This window comes from Dipodomys ordii, unplaced genomic scaffold (assembly GCF_000151885.1).
Source record: "Dipodomys ordii isolate 6190 unplaced genomic scaffold, Dord_2.0 Scaffold90, whole genome shotgun sequence".
In the NCBI taxonomy this organism is placed as follows: Eukaryota; Metazoa; Chordata; class Mammalia; order Rodentia; family Heteromyidae; genus Dipodomys; species Dipodomys ordii.
In genome coordinates, this window is record NW_012267306.1 from 978,464 (window position 1) to 998,504 (window position 20,041).

Sequence of the window (20,041 nt, forward strand, 5' to 3'; positions counted from 1 at the left end):
CCAAATAATTCACTCCTAAGGCCAATAGCACCTTCTCCCATAAGCTTGTACTAACAGCCACTTAAAAGTCCTTTGGCCAACCAGGCATCAGTGGTCATGTCTACAATCCTAGCTTCTCGGGAGGCTGCAATGTGACGATCACAGTTCAAAGCCAGCCTAAGCAGGAAAATCCATGAGACTCTTATCTCCAATTAACCACCAGAAAACTGAAGTGGAGCTGTGACTCAAGTACTAAGAGAGCTAGTCGCTAGTCTTGAGCAAAAAGAGCTCAGGGACAGTGCCGGGGGTGTGAGTTCAAGCCCCAGAGTTCAAGCACCAAAAAAAAAAAAAAAGTCCTTTAGGCCAATGAATCCCCAAAGACAATGGAGCTTTGTCTTTCACATTTACTCCGTTAATCACTAATATCTAAAATTCTCAAGGTATTTCCCTTTCCTTTTTCTCTTGCTCCAGGAATAGTTCATATTGTTATAGTCCAATTCTTTCATACCAGAAGCTGTAGTTGCATCCTCATTGTCGTGCTTTTCATGCCACTCCATGGTCCTGTAGTAGCTGAGCATAACTTCCCACAGTGCTTTACACAGGTCTGCCAGGCAGGGAATGTAGCTGTCTGGTGTAACATGCTGAAGAAAATGAACACAGCTAATTTTTAAAACACTTGACATTAATTAAAATGATCCATTATTAATCAAATTCATTAAAATTAGAGATAAGAAATGTTCTTCCATCATTATATTTATAGAAAAAACTCAATAGTAAAAAATTCTTCTGAAGCCATTTCCATTTCAGTATTTTTTTTTAAAGTATTCATCAGGAAAAGCAACCTATGCAGTATGAAGCAACTGAAGTCCCAGAACCATAGTTTTTAAGAAATCACTGAATTAGCAAGTATTTTTGCTCCTATACAGTATTTAGCTCCTATACAGAAGGGAGCTAAATTCAGCTTAGACTGGCCTCCTTCTTTTTGGAACCGTGTATTGCAGATTAAAATCTGTCCTAACCACTTAAGAGTATTGCTATGACCTCATCTTCCCTCAGTTGATGAGGCTGTGAAGAAACATTCCATACACTGCTGGTAGGAATGCAAAACTACAACCACAAGAAAGAACTTGGCACACATAACAAAAGAACTTATTGGTTTCCCCTTCAAGCAGAAACCACACTCTGAGAAATTTATCCTGAAGACATATCTCCAACAACATGGAATACATGCACATAAGGCTATTCATTTAAGGTTTATTTGCAACCACAAAGTAATATTCAAGCATAGCTGATGGATTAAAAACTATCACTCACACACATGAAAGAATATTATGCAGTAGAGAACGAAGAATTTCCAATGCTTACTTTTATAAATACTACCATTATTATGAAGTAGTCTTAATGTTTTTCCTTTGTTGATGTATTATACCAAACACATACCCTGAAAACAATACTGATGAAAAGGTCAGGAAAAAGGTAAAACCAGATAGCAAAGGAAATTTTAAAAACCCACTGAGTTCTGTATGGTCCATAACCCAAAAAATGATTCACTCCAATACAGGCACTCCTCTACAATTCCTATTATATGAATGTATCTCAAATTTCTTTCTGGTAGATGAGGCTGTTAATAGACAGTTTTTCCAAAGACAAACATATGACTATACAAATAACCGTGTTATATATAGTACACCAATTAACTTCTCTAATACTTGTCAGAGTTAAACAATCCAGAAAATTAAAACTTGGGATGTACTACCTTCTATTCTCCAGCCAATCATTGCCTCACTACCATATTTGCTTATTTATTTGAGAAAAAGAAAGAAGTCACACTGAAGATTTGCTGAAATTTAATGGATTTAGTCACACACATATATACATATACATATGTGAATTTTTTTTAAGAACAAGCTTAAAATATTCAGTGAAGTTACAGCAAGCTTTTTTCCCCTCATTAATTCCAGTATAAATGATTATCAGTTCCAACTAAACCACTAAGCTCACCTAAAAGTCTCTCACAAAACCCCACCTTTATTATTTCCATATATATTCATATGTACAAGCAGAAGACCGTATGTTCAACACCAGGTAACAAGATGATAATCTAAAAGAAAAATATATAGATATACCACTTTACAAATAGGTATCTATCAGTTTCAGAGGAAGCCAAATTAGGATAGATTTAAAAAAAAAACACTCTTTCCTATAGGTATATGTGCAGATACGTTTATCTCTATTCTCGAAGACTATGCTGAGAACAAATACTTGAAGACTATGCTGAGAATAAACTAGTTATTCTGGGTGAAACGGGACAACCTTCCACTGTAACATGAAACCAATTGGTGCCAAAACTTCACACCCACAAATGCTTATCATGCTTTTAATATTGTGAACTTAAAATGCACTTTCTAATTATAAAAATCCCCTCCAAATTCCAAACAAGAAATGTTATTATACAGCTACCATGACCAAAGAGATTCAGAAAACCAACAAATATGCAGTAACAATGTAATAATAATAATAATAAAGGACAGGCTAAGAAGAGCTGAACTTCAGAACTAAGAGCTCATCCAACAGATGTCAACTCTTCCACCTGCAGTGTGACAGAGGCCTAGCCAAGGAATCCCAGTCACCTGATGTGAGACGACAATCCAACCTGAGACAGACCTGGAACTTCCTGTCATTGGCCTGTCATTCACACTGCCTACCATGAAAATCCAACAAGTTACAATTAAGGGAAGACACAACATAAGATCACAATCTCTGGAATAGGAAGCACTACATCCCAGTTATAAGCTTGAGAGATAGCAAAGGAAGTAATTAATGAATCAAATTAGAAAATATTCTCTTAGCAAAACAACCTAAAAATGAAATGTCTTGTAGGTTGTTTTTTTTTAAGTTAAAAATAAATAATAAATAAGAACTTTTTTTTTTTGGTTGGTTGGTTGGTTGTGGGGCTTGAACTCTGGAGCCTGGGCGCTGACCCTGAGCTCTTCAGCTCAAGGCGAGTGCTCTACCACTTGAGCCACAGCACTACTATAAACAAAAATTTTTCATGAACAGTATTTCTCTGTGGTCTATAGCTAATTTCCTACCTTAAATGGAAGTGAGTGGAAAAGAGAAAAGGTTATTATAGCCTTTGAAAAATACATAAGTGTGTAGTATGTGTGTCTGTGTTATGTTGTGCTTGTCTGTGTATGTGTGTGTGTGTGTTATTACTGGGGTTTAATTGCAGTCCTAACTTGAGTCATGCTACTTCCCCATCCCTCTCCTCCCCATCTCCCTCCTTGAGCCTTTTTTTCATGTTTATGTATTTTTTTTATAGGTCTCACTGTTCGCTTTGGACTTTAATCCTGTACCACCCTGTAGCTGGGACTATAGGTCATGTATCGTGACTAGCTTATTGGTGAGTTAATTACTTCTTGCCTAAGCTAGCATGGAACTGATATCCTTCCAATCTCTGCCTTCTGAATAGCTGGGCCTAGGTTACCATACCCACCCTGAGAATTTTCTTTTTTTTTTTTTTAATGCAGAAAAGAAAAAATATTTTACATAACCCAATAGTTAAAGAAAATAATCTACAATCTTTATAGAGAAGACAGATATGTCTTATAATTTTGATAATTATATGCAAGGCAACAAATACCTCAGAATTTAAGATGCAGAGATTTTAAAACCCAAATGTTACAATGCAGTAAAAGAGTTACCCAGCATTTCTTCCATGCTATCCCAAGTATTTTGGGGGGGGGGTCCGGTCGTGGGGCCTGAACTCTGGGCCTGGGCACTGTCCCTCAGCTCTTCAGCTCAAGGCTAGCGCTCTACCACTTGAGCCACAGCGCCACCTCCGGCTTTTTTCTTTTTTCTTATGTGGTGCTGAGGAATCGAACCCAGGGTCTCATGCATGCAAGGCAAGCGCTCTACCACTGAGCCACCTTCCCAGGCCAAGTATTTTTTTTTTTCAAACAGAATTCACATTTTGGTCCACAGCAGGCTTCCAACTGAGTTCCTACTTGAATCTCCAGCCTAGCTGTCATGTGAGCTGTACATACCTGGCTTGTTTCCAGAAATAGAGTCTCATTAACTGTTCCTAGGCTGTTCTCAAACCAAAATCTTCCCAACTCTGCCTCCTGAAAAGTTGAGACTGCAGGTCTGTACCATTAATCCAGTCTTGATAAATACTTTCATAAAATCCACAGATCTGATCTTCTGTGTTAGCATTACTACTTTAAAGTAATACTCCACTATTGACCATCTCCACCAACCAAACTAATCAGAATCAAAATCAGCAAGTCAGCTTTGATTATAATCAGTAAGTTTAACTATTTTCAAAGAATAGTATAAATCCAGCAGTAAATAAAGGCAATCTTTCTGAATTTGATGCTCATCCAGAAAGAATGCCATCATTTAAAAGTTATTAAGTGGAAAGTAAAATAACAAACTTGAAAAAAGTAAGGCTGTTAAGGGTTAGTCTTTGCTTTTTTATTAAAAAAAAAAGAAATCTCTTTTAACAAAACCCTAAAGAAATTTTAGGAAGATGTTTCTTATATTAAAATGTCAAAATGGAAATTCTTCATGGTATCCCGAAAGCATTATTATTTCTTGCCTCACATTTAGAGTTAGTACTCTCATCACATCCTAACAAATATGAAGAGAACAGATGTCCCGACAGTTTCACAGGAATCCAAACATGGTAGCTCCCCATCCACATATCCACATACCTGTTCTCTCTCCTCCCTCTCTCTCTTCTCCTTTCTCCTCTCTCTTATTCTCTCTCTCTCTCTCTCTCTCACACACACACACACACTCACTCATGCACATACCCTCACACTAAAAAAATCAAAAGGTTTTCAGTATCATTATATAAATGCTCTTACTGGTAAGCTACCATCACAAGATGATGCTGGGGAGATCAGAAATGCTTCTGGAAATACGTTTCACAGTCCCAAGAAGGTTCATCTGTGAGGGGCTGAATACTGGTCCTCTGAGCTAAGCAACTTCAAGATCCTGGCAATCTCTAACTACTTCTCAAAGTACCACACTGCACAAATATGAATAGCTTAAGCAGTTCCTAACCATCACAGACCATGAATGAGATGAGGGAACATGCCTGGGCTTGGAGTCTAACCTTGTGATTGTGTTGGTCATTATCCCTACAGACTGCTTCATGCATGGGAATCCTCAAGGTTAAAAAAAAATCACCTAGAATCTCTATAACCCTACATACAAATAAACTTTGGCATAATTTCCCTTGCACTTGAACTTATTCATTCACTGTTTAAAAGCATGAATATATTAGGGGAACACAGTCATTCTTATCTGCCAGGAGCTGTGTCATCAGTCCTCAGTATGTTTAGACACAGGAAGGCAAGGTAACCCGGTTAACATGACTGATCTCAACCTGGAACTAAGGAACTAGCAACTGCTAAACTATGAAATATAAAGAGCTCCTTCATTTATGTTTTTATCTTCAAGTATTTGTACAAAGGGGTTTCAATTCATTCAACATATCAGTTTATAAGTATAATGAATCTTGATCAGTGTCACCCCTTCTGTGGTTCTCCCCATCTCTCCCAATCCCACACATGCCGTCAATTTTCTTAGTTCCATTTGCACATATATATAATGAATGCATTCTTTCACCCTTCCTCTGTTATTCATCTGCCCTCATCCCCTTGACCTTTCCTCCCTTGACAGCCCAAATTCCAGCTTTATGGTATTTATTTTGTTAGACTGGAAGTAAGTTAATTGCTCAAAGGACACCACTAGAATTCTCCCCTGCATATACTATACTTCAGTTAATACATCTGTATATGCTTACATATTTATTTATAATGTATAGCTAATTTCCACATGAGAGAAAATTGTATTCCTAAATACCATTCCATGGTTTTCTAACTGTGGTGAAGTGCCCATAAATCACAGGCATACATTAATATCACAAAATAAGCAAAGCATGTGTCATCAGAATACATTCTAGCTTTCAAAATTTCAAGTAATACAATGCTGTCAATTAACCATTATGCTATCTGACAGTAAAAGGTAGTATTTAAATATAAAAACAATTATCAAATTAAGAAGTGACTCTTTGGTAGGTTTCAAAATGGCTTTCTATTAGTAAATTAGATTTGTTTCTGCTAGCAGTTGTGGACCACCCTCTAAATTAAGCTAGCACTTTTAACTTTTACCTTTAGTCCGTTCCCACAAATCATGCAGCAGCAGTCTTAATTACACAGATGGTTTCAAAGGAGAGCTGAGAAGCTTACAATCCACTTCAGGTGAACAGAGAGCTACATCCAAGCACATACTCCATCCATTGCACTTACTGGATATACACCAACAACCAAACTACTCCAGACTACTGGCTGCTCTTCCAGCCTCCTGCGCTCCCTCCCTCCCTCCCTACTGCATACACTTCCTCTTCATCCTGCACTCATGTGCACAGGTACTTCAAATGTGAGGAGACAGCTGACAGCCAAGTTCTGAGTTTATTCTAAAGCTAAACTAGCAAGCTCTCAACTAAACATTAATATTCCTTGTACTTTAAGTGTTTTCTCTTGTGAACCCAATATTCAACTCAATAGCATTTGGGAAAAAAGAAATGAAAAAGGCAAAAAAAAGGGGGGGCTTACTTACCTACCCAACAAAGTCAATAATCATAAATGCCTCCTTTAATATAACATCCCCAATATGCCTGAGTAATTAGCAACACAAATTATTTTGTATGTGTGCGCCAGGCCTTGAACTCAGGCTTAGCTTTATCATTCTACCATTTGAGCCTCAGCTCCACTTCCAGCTTTTTGTTGGTTAGAAAGGAGTTTCAAAGACTTTTCTGCCCAGGCTAATTTTAAACCATGATCCTCAGATCTCACTCTTCTGAGTAACTACAGTTACATGCATGAATCACCAGCACTTGGCACAAATTATTTTTGATATGCTACCTTGTGATATCTGACAATTAAGTTATTAAATAACAAATAAATCATTTATGTATTCAGGGAAGGAGCCCAGAGCAAACACTGATATGGAGTAAGCAAACCCACTTTCAAGAAGCCTTAGAAATGTAAACACTTTGAAAAGGCAATTTCATTTCACATGATCTACCCCAAAGAAATCATTCAAGATGTGTGCACAGACTTAGTTTTAAGAATACTTAATGCCAAGTTGCTCACAATGACAAAACCTGACAAATAATATAAATATTCCAGAACAGTAAACTAGTTAATTAATCCACAGGATCTGTTATACTGAAATACTGTCAAGTCATTAAGTTATATTGAGTATATATTTACTTGAATGGAAAATTGTTTGCAACACAGTAAGTAGGAAAAATATAAAACAATAGATACTGCTACTTTTAAATTATCTTCATACACACATGCATACAGACACACACACACACACACACACACACACATACACACACACACATTTGAAAAAGCCAGCTTTGCCAGAAGATGCATTTTTATTTTCTTTTGCTTGTGTTTTGCTATAATGCTTTATTATTAATATTAATAAATCTAGCTTAAAAAGTAAAAAAACAGGGCTAGTTCACACTTATAATCTTAGCTATTCAGGAGGTAGGGATCCAGAGAATCTCAGCAAGCTTGTGTAAAAAGTTTGTAAGATACCATCTCAAACAACAGTGGAACATGAGAGTACATGCCTATTGTACATCCCCACTACAATGGAAAATATGGATAGAAATACAGTGTGCTAGGCCATCCTGGCCAAAAACATAAGACCCTAACTCAAAAAAAAAAAAAAGACCAAAATGACTAGAGACAAGACTTAAGTGGTAAAGCACATGCTGAGATTCTGAGTTCAAACCCTAGTACCACCAAAAAAGATCATAAAATTGGAGTATTAAACAAGTAGTTAATATTATACAGAACCCCCAAACGAAGGAAATTTAGCTCCAAAGCTGCTGGCAGTTTATAATCTATAGTAAAGAAAGTCAGTTAGATTACCTGATGAGGAAAAATACATTAATTCTTCACAAGAGAAAGTACCCTGAGAACGTAGGACCAGAAAGAAGTGTTTTCTATACAAAAGAATAACTTGTATTTTCTATTAATATCATAAAAAATTTTATATTTATTGACCCTTAAAAGAAAGGCCATGGAATTATTATAATCCAATTAATGAAAGGATGTCTTTCCTAAGACTGGAACTCTAAAAGCCTAGAGGCAATAGGTCAGTTTCATTATTATGCCTCAGTTATGTGTACATGCTGAGCACTCATGGCCCAGAAAAGGTACTTACTCAGTGTTGGATTCTTTCCCTCCCACCTATCCTACTAAATGTAAATTGTGTCAACAACCACACCTGCTGGAGACAAAGGTGAAAATCCAATTCACTCAAGAAACATTTGCTTAGCACCTCTAGCATGCCAGACACCATGAAAACACACAAAGCTCATTATCTGGAAATGAGAAAATGAAAAAATGATTGAGCAAACTTCAGCCAGCTTAGCTAACTGTATATCATAAACTTAATAACATCCTAGTTAACATCTTTAATAGGCCCCCAAGGGAATCCCATCAGCCTACCAACAATATTATTAAAAACATGAATATTTTATAAACTTTCAAATAAGCACAACATATTTCCCTTCAAAGTTAATAAATAATGATCTTCCATGTGGCAACTATAAATCTCTCCACCTAGTGTTTTAAACATACAGGTATGCTAAAAAAATAAGTAAATCACAAACAAAGCTTAATATTTTTCAGGAAATTACATTGTCCCTTTCTGGTAATGAATTACGTTGGATTTTCCTGTGCAAATACTACTGTTCAGAGCAGACGTGGTGGCCCATGATTCTAAGTCCAGCTACATGAGGGTCACAGACTACAAAGGATTGCAATTCAAAGACCAGCCTGACAAAACTGGCAAGACTCCATCTCAATTAATATAGCTATGCATGACAGACCATGACTGAAATCCAAGCTACATAGATGATCTAGGTCTGAGACAGGCCCTGGGCAAAAACACAAAACCCTAAATGAAATAATGTAAAAAGGACTGAGGACATGACCAAAAGCTAGACTTCCTGTCTAACAAACCTAAGACCCTAAGTTCAAACCCTACTACCACTGAAAAAGAAAAGAAATTTTGCTTCTAATTATTAGATATTTATTTAGGCTGCAAAATAATATATACATTTTTGTTAAAAAGAACCTAAATGACTAGTCTGTCGTTAATATTAAAAAAAAAAAAGACAGGGAGCCAGACTAAAAGAATAGACTACCAAAAGAAAAACTGATTCAGTATTGGGGTGAAGAAAAGACAGTGAATTATACTTTTTTGAGAGGAGGCAGAAGAGAAAGGGAATGGAAACTTACTATACAGCTCAGGCTCACCTTGAAGTTGTGATCCACCTACCTCAGAATCCCTTTACAACTTTGTGAGAGGTAGGGGGAGAATGGGGGGGGGGAATGGGAAGGGATGGGAAAGGGAAATAAAAAGGAGGCAACAATGCTTGTACTTGTGGGGCTGGGAAGGTGGCTCAGTGGTAGAGCACTTGCCTTGCATGCATGAGGCCCTGGGTTCGATTCCTTAGCACCACATAAGCAAAAAGAAAAAAGCCGGAAGTGGTGTTGTGGCTCAAGAGGTAGAGTGCTAGCCTTGAGCTGAAGAGCTGAGGGACAGTGCCCAGGCCCAGAGTTCAGGCCCCACGACCAGACCCAAAAAAAAAAAAAGAAATGTACTATTTATCTTGCCCATGTAATTGTAACTCCTCTGTACGGTATTCTCACAATAAAAAGAGAGAGGGAGGGAGGGAGGGAGGGAGGGAGGAAGGAAGGAAGGAAGGAAGGAAGGAAGGAAGGAAGGCATCCCAAAGACTGCGATAAAAGCCATGCACCACTATATACAGCTATAAAAACATTTTTCTTTTTCCGTTTACGTATGGATGTGTGTACATGTGTGTGTGTGAGCGCGCACTTGTGCATGCGCATGTGCACAACTGAGGATGAACTCAGGGCCTTGCATACTCATTGGGATTTTTTTGCCTTGCTACAAAAACATTTTTAAAAGCTCAAAACCAACTAAACTTTTAAACTCAGAGAAATGGTGAAAGCTAACCAATGGAAGAGACTTCATAATGAGACAGGCTGCTACTGGTCTTCAGAACTGAGACTCTTTAACAGAATTAGATAATAAAATATAACACTAATTTTACCCCAGATTTCTTTATAAAAGGACTTAATTAGTTAAATTTCACTCCCATTCACGTAGGCTGACATGTGAAAGTAGTTGAAAATAACTCTGAGAATCTTTCCATTGAAAGGAAGCACAATTGTTCCCTACTACGTCCATTTTTCCTCTCCATTTGCCTATCTTAATTTTAATGCTATTTTTAAACTATATGTATATGATTAAGGACTTCCTTCAAAATATTGTTACAATATGAAGCAAATACACTGCCAACATGCCTAGCCTCTCTCTTCTCATTTCCAAAACACGCCAGTCACAGCCCTCTACCTACAGGCTCTACTTGCTCACCTCCCTTCCAAGGCCACGGCTCCTACACAAGTGCATCCCTCCTTAATTAGCCTCCCTTACTTTTAATCAACCTTCCCTTGTAAAAGTAGATGACACTTCCATTTTGCAGTCGTTTATCCTTTTTTTACACACTGTACCCCATCAACAAGACCTACTTCTAAAACAGCCCAGATGGACTTATTTGGACATCTCACCTATTGGGTTCAATAGCTGTTACAGACACTGACAGAAACAGTATATGAACACATAGAAAGACTGGAAAAAGATGATTGCTGAGGAATCTTTGCAATTGCAAAGAGAATTTAGATCAGTGAAAGAAGAGGAAAATAAGCTACAGGGTAGAATTGATTTAGACGCAACCATATTACAATCTCAGCACTCTTACATTTGTGTGACTGAGTTTTTGGTTTTCCTATGAAGAAAATAATATGGGAGAAAAGAAATAGCTTTTCAGCAACTTACTTGTTTTTGTTTTCTAGCATCATCCAATGGTAGGTGCACAAAGAAAGGAAATATCGATTTTAAACCTAAGGAAGATATATGTACATATTACATACCGTACAGAGGTCTTTATATTGCAGCTTTTGGAATTTTGTGTCCGTGTTTCCTGCACATAGTTCCACATAACCAAGGACAACTTGAAATACGGTATTGTGAATGGCTTGAGTAAAGTGCATATGAAGTTGATCCATTGCAGTCTGTGGAAAGAAAAACCATACAAGTTAACTTCATGTTCCTAAAATAAATTTCAACAGATTGGAAAACACAGAGAAAAGAATCTTTACCGATCATAATTATAGCACTAAGATCAGTTCTATTCCCAGAGTTAACTGTTACTTTGCTGACTATCTACAAATAATCTTCACATAAGCAGGACATCATAGCATACAAGGAAGTCTGTGGACTGTGAACACTATTCTGTTGCTCTGTATTTATAACTGCTATTCATCCTGCCCTTCTCAGGGGTTCATGCATAAACATATCTCTGGAGCCCCTCCAGCATTAAGTATTCACTCCCTTACAGAATTCAAGATATACTTTCATAGTTGACTTCTCCATATAAAGCAGTACTTCCAATCACTTACCCTAATTTATAGTTCTGGATGGCACTTGTTACCACATGACAGTATCTTTGCTTGTTTCTTTAAGGTCTGTATCCCTCACTAGAATAAAATATACTTGAAAGTCAATATTCAGGGGCCTGAGGTAATCTATCTAGTAGATACCAAAGGGTTTAATGAATATAAAGGACTTTTCCAGCTTTTTAAAGAAGTATTATCTTTAAGTAGTTTTACAAGGGGTTTCATCATGTCAGCTTTTGAGTTCAATGTATGTTAGTCAACATCATCTCTTTCATCATCAATATCATCTCCCCATCTCTCCCAACCCCACCCATCCCCTAAGGGATACCTGGCTCTATTTCCATATTGTACATTGTACGTTCTTCATTTTCACATGCACATTGATAATGACTGTCTTGCCCACTTTTCCTCTCTTCATTTGCCTGCTACTCCTCTCACTGCCCTCCCCAGCCCCACTCCCACTCTTGACAACTCATGTTCTAGCTTCCTGGTATTTTCTTTATTAAACTGTAAGTTCATTGATCGTAAGAGTTAATGAAAAGCAATCTTAGGAACAAATTAGAAATCACAATCCAAAACTGGCAGTGTCTTTGTTCTTGCAGATTTTTTTCTAGGCAATGCTTAAGAAAGTAGTGAGACATAGCAACTCACACATTAAACCATAAACAGAATTTAAGTAGTCTGAAAAAGCCTTAAATTTCTTTCTAAACGAGAGGACCATTTAAGAGGCAAAATGCATACATAGATAGATGTATAATCCTGTACACATAGAAGATATGATTAACTTTTAAACCATGGGCCTTACTTCAAGTTTTCAAGGACACTCTTGGCTATTAAGAGAAGTAAAAAGCATATGTTAGGAAGGAAATTATAACATTTGGGAGAATAACAATCCTTGGAGAAATCCAACAAATGCACTAGACCTGTTTTGTAGGCAAATGGAAACACTGCATAAAAGTTTACATACCATTTTGAGGTAGTCAAAGTACCTATAAGAAGGTATGTTGGCAGAAAAGGTCAGATAAGTTGATGTTAGGGAAATGAACCTTAAGATATGTATTCAAATGTTTTTTTCTTTCATGTGATTGTTTCTAACATATTTATAAGATTATTTCTTTATTGCTTTGTATGTCCCTCCCCCCACAGTATAACCCCTGCTTTCACTGTATTTGATGTCGGTATAATTTGTGGAGGGGAAAGGAAAAAACAAATTATTTAAATAGGGATACAGGTGGACCCGTTGCAACAATGAGATGTACAAGTCGTTATGTCAAAAAACGAACTTTATAACTTTGGTGAGGGGTAGGGGGAGAGAGAAGGTGGGTTCAGTGGGTGGAGGGGGCGGGGAGAGGATGGAAAGGGAAAACAAAGGAGGAGGCTACAATGCTTGATAAGAAATGTACTCATTATCTTGCCCATGTAATTGTAACTCCTCTGTACAGTATTTTCACAAGTAAAAAAAAAAAAAAAAAGAAGGTATGTTGTAGAATCGAAAACAGAGGAAAAAGAGACTAGATACCATCTCTCGTTGAATTATTTTGCAATATACCCTGCGTGTATGTGTGTATGCATCTGTGTGTGTATCCCCCATCTGGTTTGATTTTAGTTTTGATTTTAGTTTTTTGAAATATGTTCTTACTGTATAGCCAGGCTAGACTTAAATCCATAATTCTCTGACAGCTTCCAACTCTAACACACCTTTTTTTAAAAAAAAACCTGTACAAAACTATGAAAATATTAAACATGGAAAACACTTTATTCAAAAAAATATATGCAGCATTTTAATCACACTACATACACCTAAAGAGATGGAGAGGCTCTTTTCTGCCAGGGGCCATTTTAATATTTGTAACATTATTTGCAGACCTAGAGTCATTCAAATTCACGCCCCAACTGAGGTTGTCTTAGCAGGACCACATCGACAGATTTCTGACCACATGTTCCCATCCTTAAAACAACCATGTCACCACTGTTAGTAAGCATACTCTGTGAAGTGAAAGTTGAGGCTACTACATTACTATTATATAGTCTTAAATAAGCATGAAAGTCAATAGGAGAACATCTTTTTAACACTAACCTGTGTTTTTCCAAGAAGTCGATAAGCTTGTTGAACCTTGGTATAATGATTAATATCAAAATTCTTGCAGATTTTTGAAAGTGCAACATCTAATTGTTCCTTACAATTAAAAGAGAAAGAAATGACTTAAAAATTGAGTTTTCAAGGCAATGAAAATATTAAGACCACTCTCACAGTAATTAATATCTATTTAGTATCACACTGAATTAGAAAGTCAAAACTAAGTACAAATATTAAAATTATAATTTCTTAATTATCACACCAAGTTTACTAAAATAATGTGAATATAAATGTTTCAGTATTGAAAACCTTGGACTTTAAGGAAAACAAGTATGAGTTTTTTTTTAATTTTGTGTTTTTTTCTACAGTTCATATTTCCTCAAATATCTGCTAAAATCTTATAACAATATGAATGAATTTGTGAGGCTATTTTTTAAAAACTTTCTGTAATCACTGACGTAATTTTAAATAAAACAGTGCCTTCAAAAGCATACACCTCTAGATTTAGATGTTTATATCTAAATAAGTGAACTTTATCTTTATTGTAATGATTCAATTTTTAAATGCTGATTTTCTACAAAGTATATAAACATATACTATATGTAAGTATATAGAATTCTATTCTACTAGATATATTTTATATATGAATCTATAGAATAATATTTTCTATTACAGAGTGAAAAAATACTAAGCTCTTGATAGAAAGCCCTCATTAAATGTATTCAGGCAAGGGTTTACTTGCAAGATTCAAAGCAGCTGTTTTTTGTGATTATCAAATATTTCAATTATACAATTAACAAATAACTGCATTTACAATCAAAGAACATTTTCACAAAAGGTCATTTCACAAAAGGTACTTTTATAAGTATACCCTTACTATTAAAACAATAAAACAAAATATCAGAAGAAATTTTATTAACTTTGTTAAAATGAATGCTCTACTGGCAAAGATTGACAAGAGATGAATCTACATATAAGTAGAAGAAAAGGCAAGTTTTCATGCTCATACTACATACCATTCTTGCCAGTTTTCTACCATTTTGATCAACTATATGAGATATTACTAGTAGTTTAAAAAATTAAGAGTATTTTTCATCAGTCAAAAATTACTCTTAAGTAAATTAACTGACTAAAGATTTTTTTCTACAAATAGTGGTATTTTTATGTACTGTTTTGAGGTCCCATAATTCCAAAAGCATCATTAAACTTACAAGGATATTAACACTATTTGACAATTCATGGATATTCCAAAGCAAAAACAACAGCTTAAGTATAGTGATCTAAAAACACTGATAACATGAAGTCAAAATATAATGATGCACTGTGATATTCAAAAGCCTCTACAAAGGAAAAATCATTTACCAATGATAAAACCCTTCTTACCTCAATTTGTTCCAAAGTGTCTTGCAGCTTTGAATTCAACTCACTATTAAATAAAAGAGTTAGATATATCATCATTAAAAGAGACAAGCAAAACAGAGTTACATATATTATCTTTAAAAGAGACAAGCTAAGGGTGATCAAAATGTTAGCCAAATAAATAAACAAATGCCAGTTGTATACTGCATGAAAAGAATTAGGAAAGGAGGAAGGGAGCAAGGCAGGGAGGGAAATAAAAAGGGAAGGAAGAAGGGGAGAGGTAGGAAGAGAGCTACTGTAGAAACAATAAGACTATGAGTAGAAAATCCTAAAGAATCTACAGACGAAAGGAACCACTTAAATTAAAACTAATAGCAATGTTAAAGACTGAAATGCATAGTTTAAATAAAAACTAAATTTCAAAATTCATGAAGTTAATGTCTATACTGAAGAAGCAAGGAATCAGAAGATGAAAATTCTTATGTACTACTTTTAAAAATCAAATATGTGCAAACAAGTCTACTAAAAAGCTACACAACATAACACCAAGCTAAAATAAGTCAGACTTAAATACATAGAGGGATATACCATGTTCACAGAGTGCAATCTTCAGTAGAGTTCCCATCAAAATGATCTAGAGTAACTGAAATTCTAATCAAAATCCAAGTAAGCTTTTTTCTTGGTAGAAACTAAAAAGCACATTCTTAAATGTATGTGGCAATTTGAAAGGCAAAGAATAAACAAGAAAATCTTGAGGAACAATGTTAAATTATTAAGCTAAAATTAGGCAAAGGCTTACTATAAAGTATCAGTCCTAAGAACACATAAACACATCAACAGGACAAAATAAAAATAAAGGGCGCGTGGCTTGAACATATATAGATAGGAATATCCAAATGACAATAAACCCACAATATACAGACACGAGTCCATCAGTCATCTGGAAAAAGTGGCTACAAAACCACTGTAATCAACAAGCAGAACAGCCCAATATATTTGTAAAAGACCAGAAATAACATCAGTTAATGGAATGAAACACTGATTCAATGCTAGAGAACATTTATGCAACCTCTTTGGAAAACTATGAAATTCCACACTGATCATAGCTCAGCAGCTCTACTTCTGAATACATATCTGAAATTACATGATCCTTGCAGCATTATTTTGCAATAAGCAAATATGTAAAACTGATGTTGAATTATTATATGCTGTTACTAAAAATATTAGTGAGATTTAACAAAATAAATCCAACGAAAATATTTTAACAAAAAAACTGACTTTAAAAAAACGGACTTAAGTTGTGTATAAAATAGATATAGTGAAAAATGAGTTGAACACGGGCAGGGCGGGGGAGGCGGTAGACTGCAACTGTTGCCTACCAATTATGAATTGACTCTCAAATTCCTAACAAAGAGGAACACAGTACACAATTCAGTGTCCACAATATCAAAACACACCAGCAGGTAAGCAACAAAACAAAACAAAGGAAAATAAACCCTTCTACTGACATAAAGTTCTAAGAAAAATTTCTGCATGTCTTGATAAAGGAGAATTTATATCTTCACAAAGGCTCAAGAGCCTTGTCAATACAACAGCATACATGAACATGATTCCTTTATTGCTTCTTACTGAGCCTTTCAATGTACACTGAGGTCATAACACAGAGAGAGGTAGACACAGAGAACGGGCAATTGCATTCCATAGCAAAATCTGAGCAAGAGCACGATTATATTGTTTGACAAGCAACAGAATCCTAATGACACCTTGTTAGAAAAGTTAAGATCTCCAATCAGAAATTATACCTGATATATGGCTAAATACACATATATAGGTTAACGGAATGCTTACAGCAAGACTGAGGTTTTCCTTTAAAATGACTGATTCTAGGAAAATTCCTGCCCCCGCCAACCAATGAATGAATAAGAGCTACAGACTCTAAAATAGTTCCTCTGAAAGGATAACCATAATAGTGTCTTTGCACTTGGAATTAAGCCTCACCTCACACCCACTCAGAAAAAAAAAATGAATGAATGTATGGAGAAAATGCGGTATAACAGCATAAAACACAGCCATAAAAAGGATGACATCTTGCCAGATAGGACAAGACGCTCAACCTGGAAGACATTACAATAAATAAAACAAGCTGAGCATGGAAAGGCATTCACTGCATAACCTTAATCATATGTAGAAGCTGAAAAAGTTGGTCACAATGAAGTTGGGAGTAGGGCCCCATGGAATGACTCACACCCATACTCTTTAGCTAATGGAAAGGCAGAGATTGGGAGGATCACGACTCAAAGTCAATCCAGGCAAAGAGTCCAAGAGTTCCATCTCAACCAATAAAATCTGGCTATGGCAACATGTGCCTGACAACACAGCAGTGAGAACAGCATAAATTTGGAGGATTTCCCAGATGGGCAAGGAATAAATGTGAGGTCCTATTCAAACTATAAAGTGGAAAGGAGCTGGAGGTATGATTCAACTGGAAGGATGCCTGCCTTGCAAGTCCAGACCCTGATTTCCAGCACCAAAACCAACATAAAACAGAAATAAAAACAAAAGCACTGAGGATAGAATAGTGACTACCAGGGTAAGATGAGTTATTTCATGAATGAATATATAAAATTATTTTGTTTTAAATTAAAATAAAGCCTCTCCTCTCATGCTTTCTTCTCCCATGTTGTGTGTGTCAATTCAGAGCATTACCACCACCACCCCCACTCCATTCAAACTGGAATCTTCCAGTTATCTTCCATACTTCTCTCTCTTAGGATCTAACTGGCAATGGGTTCTACAGTGAGATCTACATTCCCATTCAGTAGTTCCCATATCTGTATCTACTTTATGTCCTAACTCAAATCTTATCACTTTTTTGTTTGCTTTATTTGAATAGCCTCCCAATTAATTTGCATATACAACATATACACCCTAATATCCATCCATTTACTTGACAAACACAATTGCCACACACTGTAAACCACCCTCAAAAAAATCTGTCAGGGATAACCTTCAGCAAGGTTTAACTTCACATTGTCTTTGGTCAATATTCTACATGATCTGACAGAACAGTCAAATAGCCTTTATGGGAAAGGCAGTCCTGTCAACCTACCCATTACCTTGCTCTTTGTCTGCCTCTTTTACATCTGTTTCTTGCTTGGTTTCTATGTATATTCTTTTTTTTTTTTTTTTTGTCGGTCGTGGGGCTTGAACTCTGGGCCTGGGCGCTGTCCCTCAGCTCTTCAGCTCAAGGCGAGCGCTCTACCACTTGAGCTACAGAGCCACTTCTGCCTCCGTTCCAAAAACAACTGAGTTCACAGCTTTTTAAAAGCAGAAATGCAATCACATTAACCTCCTGCTTTAAAAATCTTTGATATTTCTCCTAAAACTTAAAACTAATTTGGACAGAGCCCAAATTAGCATACCATACCATGTAATACCAATTTTCTTACTTTTCAATACCTGCATTATGGCCATACAGAATGTGTACCCCAACCACAGACTTTCATGCTCCCAATTCTTGTACACAGTGTTCACAGACTGTCCCTCCTCTGTCACTGGCAAATGTCCATCTAACTTTACAGGCCCAACTCAAATGTCCTCTCCTCTGGAAGGTCCAACTCACTAAACACTTCCAATAATTTTCACAATGCTCTGTTCATAGCACGCAGCACTACAGTATCAAATATCTGCTGCCTGTGACAGGTTTCCTCCAAGACAGCCTCTAAGAGACTGTCACTATTCTTCTGTGACCCACCGGAAAACTAAACTCACTTCCTAACGCGGAGTAGTAATAAATAGTTAAATTTCTGGCTCCAATAAAAATGAGAAAGGTTTACCATCATTCCTTTGGCTCCACTTTTCTACTTCATTAAATAAAATTATGGAGATAGGAAAAGGAGAGTTTTTCAGAAGAAACAGAACCACACTAGACTCAAAAGGAAGTTAACAAGAGAAAAATAAACAAATGGCATTTAAAACTGGATTCATTCTTTTACTGTATAGTCTTCTAGAGTTCACATAAGGCTGGAGCTACAGACAATAGAGGCAAATAATGGAAATAATGGAAAACCAGAAGGAGTAAGCACATTGTTTTAGAAAAAATGTGGAGGTTGGAGAAAAAGCATAACCTAAATTCACTCACAGACTCCAGATAAAATGTAAAAAACTAGCTGGATTTTGGTGGCTCACTCCTGTAATTCTAGCTACTCAAGAGGCTAAGATATGAGGACCATGGTTTGCCAGCATGGGCAGGAAAGCCCCTGAGACTCTTTATCTCAATTAACTTCCAAAAAAGCTGAAAGTCAATCTGTGGCCCACGTAGATAACACTGGTCATGGACAGCATCCATGCTCTGAGTTCAAGTCCCAAGACTGGAACAAAAAAAGTGAATGATAGTATTCATTTCTATTTTTTAATTATCATAAATCTAGTTATTGCTTTTACTGGGGTTTTATTTCAAGTTGGATGTTTCTAAAGTTCATAAAGTGAAGTACTACAAATACGGCAACATAAATAGCAAGTAGATGACTATAAATATAAAACATAGCAAAAATTTAATTTTATTAATAAGCCTTTCAAAATCTTCAACCTCAGTTTGAAAACAATTGACTGCTAATTAAACATCCATACATAAAAATTAGTAGTTAAGGAGTGGACATTACCTTGTACAGCTTTTAAAGAGGTCCTTGGTTATCACTTAGTAATGTGAATTCAAGCCATTTCAGTCAATTAATCCAAGTACGTTAAAAGGATCTACTCATAAACATTTTGATAAATAAAAGCTACATTATGATTTAGAAAAATTGCTAGTTCCAAGATGGAAAGCTAAAAGCTTTTATGAGCTCTCTGCAAGCTGAATTGGATGAATTGAACAATTCTGCAGAGTATTTCTGCCATTGCTACAGAAAATATTGAATACAACGTATTTATAAATAACTAATTAAATGTTCTTTTCAACAGCTGCACTAGGACACACAAGCTAGCAAAAATTAATCCTAGAAAGGTTATAAATAAAGCAACATTTTGTTCAAATTTAACCATA

The 20,041-nt window shown here is 36.0% G+C and overlaps 1 protein-coding gene across 1 annotated transcript in view; it reads right to left on the bottom strand.

The window, feature by feature from the left end:
* The window catches only part of Ccdc132 (coiled-coil domain containing 132), a 101,933-nt gene that overhangs the window by 52,819 nt on the left and 29,073 nt on the right, over positions 1 to 20,041 (bottom strand). The window contains exons 10-13 of the mRNA XM_013026070.1: positions 15,025 to 15,067; positions 13,642 to 13,740; positions 11,040 to 11,180; positions 488 to 620 (exon numbers count right to left, since the gene is read on the bottom strand). Coding sequence (XP_012881524.1) covers positions 488 to 620; positions 11,040 to 11,180; positions 13,642 to 13,740; positions 15,025 to 15,067 — 416 coding nt within the window. The remainder of the gene's footprint in view (positions 1 to 487; positions 621 to 11,039; positions 11,181 to 13,641; positions 13,741 to 15,024; positions 15,068 to 20,041) is intronic.